The 11,914-nt window shown below is 44.1% G+C and overlaps 1 protein-coding gene across 1 annotated transcript; it reads left to right on the top strand.

Moving 5' to 3' along the window:
• Positions 1-383: 383 nt before the first annotated feature.
• Positions 384-11,171, top strand: LOC106605632 (potassium-transporting ATPase alpha chain 1). The gene is made up of 22 exons (XM_014201490.3): positions 384-525; positions 665-775; positions 898-957; positions 1,090-1,293; positions 2,746-2,859; positions 3,741-3,875; positions 4,506-4,623; positions 5,162-5,430; positions 5,523-5,831; positions 5,943-6,077; positions 6,244-6,436; positions 7,032-7,207; positions 7,384-7,520; positions 7,724-7,874; positions 8,104-8,272; positions 8,445-8,599; positions 8,689-8,812; positions 9,032-9,177; positions 9,579-9,712; positions 9,906-10,007; positions 10,115-10,206; positions 10,369-11,171. The coding sequence occupies exons 1-22, from the start codon at positions 514-516 to the stop codon at positions 10,395-10,397; spliced, it is 3,075 nt and encodes a 1,024-aa protein (XP_014056965.1). The 5' UTR covers positions 384-513; the 3' UTR covers positions 10,398-11,171.
• The last annotated feature ends 743 nt before the right edge of the window (positions 11,172-11,914 follow it).

The raw sequence follows: 11,914 nt of genomic DNA, 5'->3' as shown, positions 1-11,914 counted from the left end.
GACCAGTCATTGTCTCAGTGTCAATATATCAGTCAATTAATGGGTATTTGAGCTCAGAAGAAAATCACCCTTGATGTAATACAGATTTGTCCTATCATAAGTTAAAGAAGTAGTTGTGACTTTGGAATGGCATTGACCTTCTTGATAGCTTTACAGTTAATCAGGGAACGTAGAAACGTGTGTATTCTGATAAGACAGGTACAAGCCCTATGCACAAGGCCATTGGCACTGATATGAAAGAGCCACCAAACTGGGTAGGGGACGCTTTGCCATTCACCTTAATAGGGGTGACATTGGCTACACTTAAAATGGCACTGCCATTTTGGGGCGGGTAGAGAAGGTGACGGCGGTGCAGTAGTATATAAAGCTGAGCCAACAGTCTGGTCCTGCTCTGGAGGTTGGGGATTTTACACTGAGGAACGTCCCTAGTGAGGATATAAAGACGCTTCCAAGATTTCGGGGGGAAAGAGGACTGAGCGTTGGACTTCAATAGATTTGGGCAGGCCCTCCACCATGAGTAAAGGGGTAGGTGACCCATTTATGTGATTAATCAAAGCTCTGATCAAATTGCCATGAATTAAATTTCATTTTCCTTCAATGATCAAGGATATTGTTTATTCACCCCCTAGCAAGATGATACAGGATGTCATCTCTTTGTCTCCAGGACTCTTACGACATGTTTGAGATGAATGGAGAGGTGGATGTCAAGATGAAGAAAAAGAAGAAGATAAAGAAGAAGGATAGGCTAGAGGGCATGAAGAAGGAGATGGACATTGTGAGTGTGATTCACAATACCAGAAGGAGAGAGCGCTGGAGAGAATATGCCAAATTAAATGAAATGGGACAGAATTGCAGCATAAATACATTGTAGCTTTAACAGTCTGTCAATCTTTACAGGACGACCACGAGATCACAATAGAAGAGCTAGAGATGAGGTATACCACCAGTGTTACCAAGGTAACTAAGCTACCATGGGGTTTCTGTCCATCTGTCTGTGTGATGAAACAGACTGCTGCTAATATAGAGTAAATCTGTCCCTCTTTCCCTCTCTCTCACTCTCTCCCCCCGCTCCTCCTTAAATCCCCTCAGGGCCTGACCTCCAGCAAAGCAGCAGAGGTTCTGGAGCGGGACGGCCCCAACGAACTGCTGCCCCCCAAAGGGACCCCAGAATACGTCAAGTTTGCCCGTCAGCTGGCCGGAGGGCTGCAGTGTCTGATGTGGGTGGCAGCCGTCATCTGCTTCATTGCTTTCGGCATCGAGTTCTCCAGGGGAACCCTGGGCTGCTTTGACGATGTGAGGAGGATGGGGCGGGGAGAGAAAAAGAGGGAGGAGAGAGGAAGGGGAGGAGGAGGGGGAGGAGAAAGGTGGAGGAAGACGTGGAGTAGGAGACTATAGGGCAGGAATGTTGAACAATATTAGAATAGTGAGGAAGGGATTGTTGACAGATGGATAAGGAGAGAGTTGAAGCGTTTGCTAAAGTTACACTGGGAGGGTGAAGGAGAGGCTAAAGTTACAATGAGAGGGTGAAGGAGAGGCTAAAGTTACAATGAGAGGGTGAGGGAGAGGCTAAAGTTACAATGAGAGGGTGAAGGAGAGGCTAAAGTTACAATGAGAGGGTGAGGGAGAGGCTAAAGTTACAATGAGAGGGTGAGGGAGAGGCTAAAGTTACAATGAGAGGGTGAGGGAGAGGCTAAAGTTACAATGAGAGGGTGAAGGAGAGGCTAAGGTACAATGAGAGGGTGAAGGAGAGGCTAAAGTTACAATGAGAGGGTGAAGGAGAGGCTAAAGTTACAATGAGAGGGTGAGGGAGAGGCTAAAGTTACAATGAGAGGGTGAAGGAGAGGCTAAAGTTACAATGAGAGGGTGAGGGAGAGGCTAAAGTTACAATGAGAGGGTGAGGGAGAGGCTAAAGTTACAATGAGAGGGTGAGGGAGAGGCTAAAGTTACAATGAGAGGGTGAAGGAGAGGCTAAGGTACAATGAGAGGGTGAAGGAGAGGCTAAAGTTACAATGAGAGGGTGAAGGAGAGGCTAAAGTTACACTGGGAGGGTGAAGGAGAGGCTAAAGTTACAATGAGAGGGTGAAGGAGAGGCTAAAGTTACACTGGGAGGATGAAGGAGAGGCTAAAGTTACACTAGGAGGGTGTTATAATCTCCACCCGGCACAGCCAGAAGAGGACTGGCCACCCCTCATAGCCTGGTTCCTCTCTAGGTTTCTTCCTAGATTTTGGCCTTTCTAGGGAGTTTTTCCTAGCCACAGTGCTTCTACACCTGCATTGCTTGCTGTTTGAGGTTTTAGGCTGGGTTTCTGTACAGCACTTTGATATATCAGCTGATGTAAGAAGGGCTATATAAATACATTTGATTTGATTTTTATTTGAGGGAGAGGCTAAAGTTACACTGGGAGGATGAAGGAGGGGCTAAAGTTACACTGGAAGGATGAAGGAGGGCTAAAGTTACACTGGGAGGGTGAAGGAAAGGCTAAAGTTACACTAAGAGGGTGAAGGAAAGGCTAAAGTTACACTAGGAGGGTGAATGAGAGGCTAAGGTTACACTGGGAGGCTGAAGGAGAGGCTAAAGTTACACTAGGAGGGTGAAGGCAAGGCTAAAGTTACACTAGGAGGGTGAAGGAGAAATACTGTATGTGAAGAAAGGGGAATACATACGATAATAACATGTATTACAGCGTCAACATATTGTGACTGTTTGTTTCATCACTATTTCTCTGTGACCAAACCTGTCTACAGCTATACCTCGCCATCACTCTGATCACTGTTGTTGTGGTGACTGGCTGTTTCGGTTACTACCAAGAGTTTAAGAGCACCAACATCATCGCCAGCTTCAAAAATCTAGTGCCACAGGTAAAAACATGGAAATACATTATAACTAAAGAATACAGTATAACTAAGGAAATACATTATAACCAGAGAAATACAATATAACTAAGGAAATACATTATTACTAACAAAATACATTATAACTAAGGAAATATATTGTAACGAGAGAAATACATTATAACGAGAGAAATACATCATAACTAAGGAAATACATTATAACTAAGGAAATACATAACTAGGGAAATACATTATAACTAAGGAAATACATTATAACTAAGGAAATACATTATAACTAAGGAAATATATTATAACTAGGGAAATACATTATAACTAGGGAAATACATTATAACTAAGGAAATACATAACTAGAGAAATATATTATAACTAGGGAAATACATTATAACTAGGGAAATACATTATAACTAAGGAAATACATAACTAGAGAAATATATTATAACTAGGGAAATATATTATAACTAGGGAAATACATTATAACTAAGGAAATACATAACTAGAGAAATATATTATAACTAGGGAAATATATTATAACTAGGGAAATACATTATAACTAGGGAAATACATTATAACTATGGAAATATATTATAACTAGGGAAATACATTATAACTAGGGAAATACATTATAACTATGGAAATATATTATAACTAGGGAAATACATTATAACTAGGGCCATGAGTGTTCGCTGAAGATGTTACCAGACCAGGAAACACTCCTGGTCCTAAATATCCATACAACAGTTACTTTGTTATAGTAAGAAACTGTTTACTTTCATGACAAAAATATTCCTTTCATCAACACAGATCATAATCCACTCACTACAGCACTAAGCCAAGGCAGTCAATCATTGAAATACAGGGATTTGGTATAACCATCTATCTCTTTCTAGCAAGCCCTGGTGATCCGTGACGGGCAGAAGAACCAGATCAATGCCATGGACCTGGTGGTGGGAGACCTGGTGGAGATCAAGGGTGGTGACCGCGTGCCTGCTGACATCCGCATCATCTTTGCCCAGGGCTGTAAGGTAGGTACACTAGGCCACCAGTTTCCATTATAGACCACTAACACACTTTCAACCCAGAAGTAATGGCTAAGGGTGTTGATGCAGGTTGAGCAGGAATGTGAACATAGAGCTATGATTCAGGTTAGGATTAGTGTTAGGGTTATAGTTAGAGTTAGGTTTGAAGCTTGGATTATGGTTGATCCGGGATGTGGACATGAAGCCAGGGTTAGGGTTAGGGTTGACTCGGGGTGCGGACATGAAGCTAGGGTTAGGGTTAGGTTTAAGGTTGACCCGGGGTGTGGACATGAAGCTAGGGTTAGGGTTAGGTTTAAGGTTGACCCGGGGTGTGGACATGAAGCTAGGGTTAGGGCTAGGTTTAAGGTTGACCCGGGGTGTGGACATGAAGCTAGGGTTAGGGTTAGGTTTAAGGTTGACCCGGGGTGTGGACATGAAGCTAGGGTTAGGGCTAGGTTTAAGGTTGACCCGGGGTGTGGACATGAAGCTAGGGTTAGGGCTAGGTTTAAGGTTGACCCGGGGTGTGGACATGAAGCTAGGGTTAGGGTTAGGTTATGCAGAAGACCCGGGTTTGAACCCTGGTCGGTTTCATATGTTATAACCCTGTCAGTTCCTTGATCTCATCATCCCCTCCAGGTGGATAACTCATCCCTGACAGGAGAGTCAGAGCCCCAGAGCAAAACCCCGGAGTGTACCCACGAGAACCCCCTAGAGACCAAGAACATCGCCTTCTTCTCCACCACCTGCCTGGAAGGTAGACACATCACAGGGGGCTGCTGAGGGGAGGACGTCTCATAATAATGGCTGGAATGGAGTAAATGGAATGGCATCAAACACATGGAAACAATGTGTTTGAGTTAGACACCATTCCATTTATTCTGGACGATGAGCCCGTCCTCCCCAATTAAGGTGCCCCCAATCTATGCTACACACACACACACTAACACACATAAACACACACACACTGCCACCACTTCCTGAAAGGTACTACAGACAGACACCAGAGGAGGTTGGTGGGAGGAGCTATAGGAAGATGGGCTCGTTTTAATGGCTGAAATTGAATAAATGGAACAGAGTCAAGCATGTTGCTTCCATGTGTTTGATGTGTTCGGTTGTATTGGTACCATTCCATTGATTCCACCACCAGCCTCGTTTGACAGACACACAACCCTTATTAAAAAAAGATTCACACAGAAGCACTTACACTCATAACAGCAAAAATGAGCAAAAACATCAACATTACACTCATAATGTAATCTAAAATCCCTTTTTCTCTGCTTGGCCCCTACCAGGAGTGGCCACAGGAACGGTCATCAACACGGGTGACCGCACCATCATTGGCCGCATTGCCAGCTTGGCGTCAGGCGTAGGCAATGAGAAGACGCCAATTGCCATAGAGATTGAGCACTTTGTTGACATCATTGCTGGGCTGGCCATCTTCTTTGGCTTCACCTTCTTCGTGGTGGCCATGTTTATCGGCTATGCCTTCCTGGAGGCTATGATCTTCTTCATGGCCATCGTGGTGGCCTATGTACCTGAGGGGCTGCTGGCTACTGTCACTGTGAGTCAACACTGAGGCTTTGGTCTGTTTAGGCCTATATCAAGTTAGTTATTAACAGTTTTCATCAACCATCTCCCTCTCTCTCCCCCCAGGTGTGTCTGTCACTGACGGCCAAGCGTCTGGCCAGGAAGAATTGTGTGGTGAAGAACCTGGAGGCTGTGGAGACCCTGGGCTCCACCTCGGTCATTTGCTCCGACAAGACGGGCACTCTGACCCAGAACAGGATGACCGTGGCCCACCTGTGGTTCGACAATGTGATCCATGCCGCAGACACCACAGAGGACCAATCAGGTCAGAGCTTTGACCAATCATCCGAGACATGGCGATCGTTGGCAAGAGTGGCAGGACTCTGTAACCGGGCCGTCTTCAAACCCAACCAGGAGTCTCTGCCTATTCCTAGGGTGAGCTGATAGACACGAGCCTCAACAGACACATTCATTCACAGACACAGCATCAATGAAAACTATATGATTTATGAGTTACCTTTTTTCCAATGCACCTATGTGCAACAGAGAATAGTGGTGGGCGACGCCTCAGAGACAGCTCTGCTGAAGTTCACTGAGCTGGCCATAGGGAACATGATGGAATACAGGGAACGCTTCAAAAAGGTTGTTGAAGTACCATTCAACTCCACCAACAAGTTCCAGGTAAGAGGCCTGATTTTCTGATCTGATTTCAAGTCAGTCTGTTGAAAGTGTGTTATATAATCTACAGTATGTTGTATAGGTCTATCATTAGACATACTTTAATGGCATTACCAGAATGAGCTATTTGTGTTTGAATAGTATTCTGTCTCCCCCTGGTGGCGAGTAGCTGTCAGTGCATGAGTTGGAAGACCCCATGGACCTGCGCTACCTGCTGGTGATGAAGGGGGCGCCAGAGAGGATCTTGGAGCGCTGCTCCACCATCCTGATCAAGGGCCAGGAGATGCCCCTGGATGAACAGTGGAGAGAGGCCTTCCAGACCGCATACATGGACTTAGGGAGCCTGGGGGAGAGAGTGCTGGGTAAGAGACAGTGTTGGGGTGTAGTGAACTACATGTAATTCAACTAGTAATTGAACTACATTTTGCAGTAGCTTGGTGGTAGTTCAACTATATTCAATTCTTGTTTTCAGTAGTTTTACTTTTTAGTGTTACTTTTTGGGCCATGTAGCATTGTAGCTAACTACTGGAACTACACAGTACTTTTTGGGGCTAAAATAAAATATGGGTGAAGTAGGCAAGAATTTCCTTTCTTTTTCGGCAACAAACCTGCCAAATATTTTGTGTTTAATAGGTTAAATGACACATTCTGTTAACATCTGACTGCAGAGTGATCTGTTGTAATTTGTAGTCTATGACATTTCAGATTTAGATATGATAATTTATCACAAAGTAGTTTATCACGATGTGAATTACTTTCCTAAGTAACAACCAGTTAAGTAAACAACGTTTTTCTTAATGGTGGCTTTAGTGTAGCTTAACTTCTTCCAGTGTGAATTCATTTGTAGCTTGGTAAACAATATTTTCAGAGTAGCTTCCCCAACACTTAATGGTATCTCTTCTTTAGGCCCATAAATACCCACTAACCCCTCCAATCTGTCCAAACATTTGTATCCAGGTTTCTGTCACATCTATCTGAATGAGAATGAGTTTCCTCGTGGTTACAAGTTTGACTCTGATGAGATGAACTTCACCACGTCTGGTTTGTGTTTCGCTGGACTCATCTCCATGATCGACCCGCCACGCGCCACTGTGCCTGATGCTGTCATGAAGTGCCGCACGGCTGGAATAAGGGTACGAGGGTAAAATGGGGGAGAGATGGGGCAAAGGAGAAAGACAGAAAGAGAAAAAAGGAGAGAGAGTTAGAGAGAGAGTTAGAACTTAGCTAATACAATGTAACAGGCCATCACAGTCTCCCTCATTGTGTCACGTCAACCAACATCAACTCATTCCACTGTGACCTCCCTCAGGTAGTCATGGTGACAGGCGACCACCCGATCACGGCCAGAGCCATCGCTGCGAACGTTGGCATCATCACAGAGGGCAGTGAGACAGTAGAGGACATTGCTACCAGGAAACGCATCCCAGTGGAGCAGGTCAACAGGAGGTGGGTCTTGTTCCCCAACACCAACACGGTCTGTCAGGATTAGGACTCTGACTCTCACTGTGGTTGATGAATCTCCTGTGACATATTTGACTATTTATACAGAGTTTGTATATCAAGTAAGAAGGAGTGAGAACGCCCTGTCAGTGGATTTGACATGTCTATTCTATTCTCTCATATTGTAATCTATTCTATGTGGTCTTCAGGGATGCCCGTGCCTGTGTGATAAGTGGTGGTCAGCTGAAGGACATGAGCAGTGAAGAGCTGGACGAAGCGTTGAGGAGTCACCCTGAAATGGTGTTTGCCCGCACCTCCCCCCAGCAGAAACTCATCATCGTGGAGAGCTGTCAGCGCCTGGTGAGCCCCCCCCCCCCCACACACACACACACACACACACACACACACACACACACACACACACACACACACACACACACACACACACACACACACCAAGTCGTTAGTCACACTGCATTCCAGAGAGGTTTTTGGTTTGGCTAACCCTTCTTTTTTGTCATGTTATCTCTCTCAAACCCTCTCTTCCCCTCTCTTTCTCTCTCATTCTCTCACTTTCTCTCTCACGAAGGGCTCCATTGTGGCTGTGACAGGCGATGGGGTGAACGACTCCCCTGCGTTGAAAAAGGCAGACATCGGTATTGCCATGGGCATAGCTGGCTCTGATGCAGCTAAGAATGCAGCTGACATGATTCTGCTGGATGACAACTTTGCCTCCATCGTCACAGGGGTGGAGCAGGGTGAGTGAGAGTGTCTTAGCAAATCACAAAACACAACAACAGCCATTTTAACAGGCTGATTACATTTGAAATGTATCCTGTGAAGCAATATTTGGTTTCACAAAGTTAAGCCTTCATGATACTAAGTAATACTGATATTGAGGGATTGATTTTGACCATATCTGACACCCAGGCCGTCTGATCTTTGACAACCTGAAGAAGTCCATTGCGTACACACTGACCAAGAACATTCCGGAGCTCACACCCTACCTCATCTACATCACTGTCAGTGTTCCTCTGCCATTGGGCTGCATCACCATCCTCATGATCGAGCTGGCCACTGACATTGTGAGTCTTCTCCTCTTCCTCACCCCTCATCTCCCTGCACTGTAAGACCATTCTAGAATGATGCCGATTATCCATCTTCTATCCTACAGTTTCCCTCTGTGTCTCTGGCCTATGAGAAGGCAGAGAGTGATATTATGCATTTGAAACCCAGGAACCCACGTAAGGATAGGTTGGTGAATGAATCTCTGGCTGCCTACTCCTACTTCCAGATTGGTGAGGGTTCATGTATGTTTCTGTAGTATGTAAATGTATGAAAAAGGCCTTGCTTTTTCACTAGGTCCTTTGAGACCGATTGATCCTTGAAGCTGAATGATTTATTGACCAATATTCAAGGTGATAACCTACAAATAGTCTATTAGTACATATTTAATGTTCAATTTTCTCCTCCCTCCCTCTCTTTTGGTTTATCTCTCCCCCTATCCCCTTCTCCAGGAGCGATCCAGTCTTTCGCTGGTTTCACAGACTACTTTACAGCGATGGCCCAGGAAGGCTGGTATCCCCTGCTGTGTGTGGGGCTCAGGTCCCACTGGGAGGACGTCCATCTGCAGGACCTGCAGGACAGCTATGGCCAGGAGTGGGTGAGTGTGTGTGGCTTACTGTAGGATAGATATGACCAGGAGTGGGTGAGTGTGTGTGGCTTACTGTAGGATAGATATGACCAGGAGTGGGAGAGTGTGTGTGGCTTACTGTAGGATAGATATGGCCAGGAATGGGTGAGTGTGTGTGGCTTACTGTAGGATAGATATGGCCAGGAATGGGTGAGTGTGTGTGGCTTACTGTAGGATAGATATGGCCAGGAGTGGTTGAGTGTGTGTGGCTTACTGTAGGATAAGTGTGTGTGTGTGTGTGTGCGTGCGTGCGTGCGTGTGTGTGTGTGTGTGTGTGTTATGGACAAGTGCGTGTGGCTTTACAGCACCCTCACTTACCTGTAACTCCTGGAAATGCCTGTTGAAAATATCCTGTCTTCTCTGTTCTGCAGACATATGCTCAGCGTCTGTATCAGCAGTACACCTGCTACACTGTCTTCTTCATCAGTATTGAGATCTGCCAGATTGCTGATGTGTTGATCAGGAAAACCCGCCGTCTGTCCATCTTCCAGCAGGGCTTCTTTAGGTCAGTGGATGTTAACTGCATGGAACAAATGTCTCTTACTCCCTTCATACAATCATATACTCTATGAAATGTATTGTTTATGAAAGGATGGTGGCAGAGAAGGCTTCCAACAAAATAACATGGGAAGTATCAATCTTGATAGGACTAATAAAACATTGTTTGACCATCGTCCATATTTTCCCTTTGTGTGCAGGAACAAGGTGCTGGTGAGTGCCATCGTCTTCCAGCTGTTACTGGGTAACCTGCTGTGCTACTGCCCAGGGATGCCTAACATTTTCAACTTCATGCCCATTAGGTACTGTTACACTCTGTTTGACTTGAATGGTTGTTGATTCATCTTATCTGTCATTGTTTTGATGGCTTTCATGTTGGTTTGTTCATGCGTGTAACTCCCCCTTTCAGGGGCCAATGGTGGTTCGTTCCAATCCCGTACGGAATTCTAATCTTTGTCTATGACGAGATCAGGAAGCTGGGGGTCAGAAGACATCCAGGAAGTAAGTAGCCTTTCTTGCCTCTGTCTTGTCCATCCATTCATCCTCCATGCATCTATCCATCCATTCACCCACCCATCCATCCATCTATTTATCATCCATCGATCCATCCATTCCTTGCAGTAGTCAGCCCTAATTCAGATTATTTCCATTCCCCTATCACAGGTTGGTGGGACCAGGAGCTGTATTATTGAGAGAAGAGAGCATATATCTAGACCAGAGACATAGGTATAAAGATGCAGGTTAGCATTTCCCGTCATGAATCTTGTTCTGGAGGCAGCTCTGCTCTCCAGTGGTCACTAGCTGGCACAGCCATAAAGTCATGAAATCAGATTAGAATTCTAACCCTAACCTTAACCACACTAGCTAATGGCTAGCCCTAAACTTAAATTAAGACTGAAAAAACACATGTTTGTTTTCATGAATTTTTACAATATACCCACATTTCTCAGTTCTGCCTCTAGGACAAAACTCATGACAATAAATGTCAACCTGCTATACAGAGAAGTCTGGCTAGCACACTGTCCTCCATCTTGGTCCCAAACATTCCATTACAATACAATACAATTTAAATATCAAACAAGGTTTGCCAAACTCTGTACAAGTAAAGCTCTGAATATCCTAAACCATTTATGATATGGAACCAAATCTTATACATTGAAACAATAACCATGAATTATTTTGTGATATGTTTGTAAAGACACACCTCCATGTTCTAATAGAAAAAAATTGAATGCTTGATGTGAGTTTGTCATATCAATTTTAATTTAGAATAATTTCCTTTTGTAAATCCAGTATGTGGATGTCTGTGGGTGATTGCCTTTTGTTTCTGAATTCCATTGCCTTTTTATGTATAACATCACACATATTTGACGTCAAGGGTTCTTTCTTGGTGATAATGTTGGTGGTACAGTAGGCTATATGCATTGTATTTATGTATTTGTATGAATAAAGTGTGTCAAATATAATGTATTGTATGACTTCATTTTCTAGAGAGATACCTGAAATGTTTCTCCACTATTATAATTTCAAATGAATGAATCCCTTTATTAAAAGCCAGAGACACTCAGGGGTTTGTACATTGTGTAGCTCAGTCTACCTCTGGTTGATCCAATCGTATGGAAGTGGGTAGCTGAGCTGTACTGCCATTGGCTGAGCTGGGTTGTGGGTAGGCTACTCACCTCGATGACTTTACAGAATTCACTTCCTGACTCTCTTGATGGTGCTGCTCTCCTTAGAGGAAAGATATTGCTGAAAGAAAATAATAGATTCATCAAGTAGCATTATCCTTGTTATTGACCTTTTCCTATTTTTGTGCATTAACAACACCGGTATGCAACAGTAATGTGCCCACCAGAATGAATGTTACCTTTAAGCATTTCTTTTTTTCAAATCCATAATATAGCTTTGACACCACAACGAAAAAAGCTTACCAAAATTGAGGGATATGAAGTCATTGATGTACTTCCTTTTCTTTTGGATCATTTCAACGCACTACCACACGATGACGCCATTGTGAAAAGTGGGCTACAACGTGTTCATGGTTTGACAGCTAATTGGCTTCACATATTATTATTCCTATTCATTTAGATATTTTTACGCAACTCATCATATGCGATGTAACATTTAATATACACCCTGTTGTAGTCGACTTCAAATCTCAACGTTTAGGTAGCATACCACCATAGCTGTTAAGAGCTTTGGGCCAGTA

The sequence above is a fragment of the Salmo salar genome, chromosome 05 (assembly GCF_965601325.2).
Source record: "Salmo salar chromosome 05, fSalSal1, whole genome shotgun sequence".
Classification (NCBI taxonomy): Eukaryota; Metazoa; Chordata; class Actinopteri; order Salmoniformes; family Salmonidae; genus Salmo; species Salmo salar.
The sequence above is the reverse complement of the archived record's forward strand: the minus strand, read 5'-3'. Positions and strand labels throughout refer to the sequence as shown.

Bases quoted from the DNA above. Each gene is read 5' to 3' on its own strand.
- LOC106605632 (XM_014201490.3), top strand. The intron at 4,624-5,161 runs GTAGACACATCA...GGCCCCTACCAG, and splicing joins CTCCACCACCTGCCTGGAAG to GAGTGGCCACAGGAACGGTC. The intron at 8,273-8,444 runs GTGAGTGAGAGT...TCTGACACCCAG, and splicing joins CGTCACAGGGGTGGAGCAGG to GCCGTCTGATCTTTGACAAC.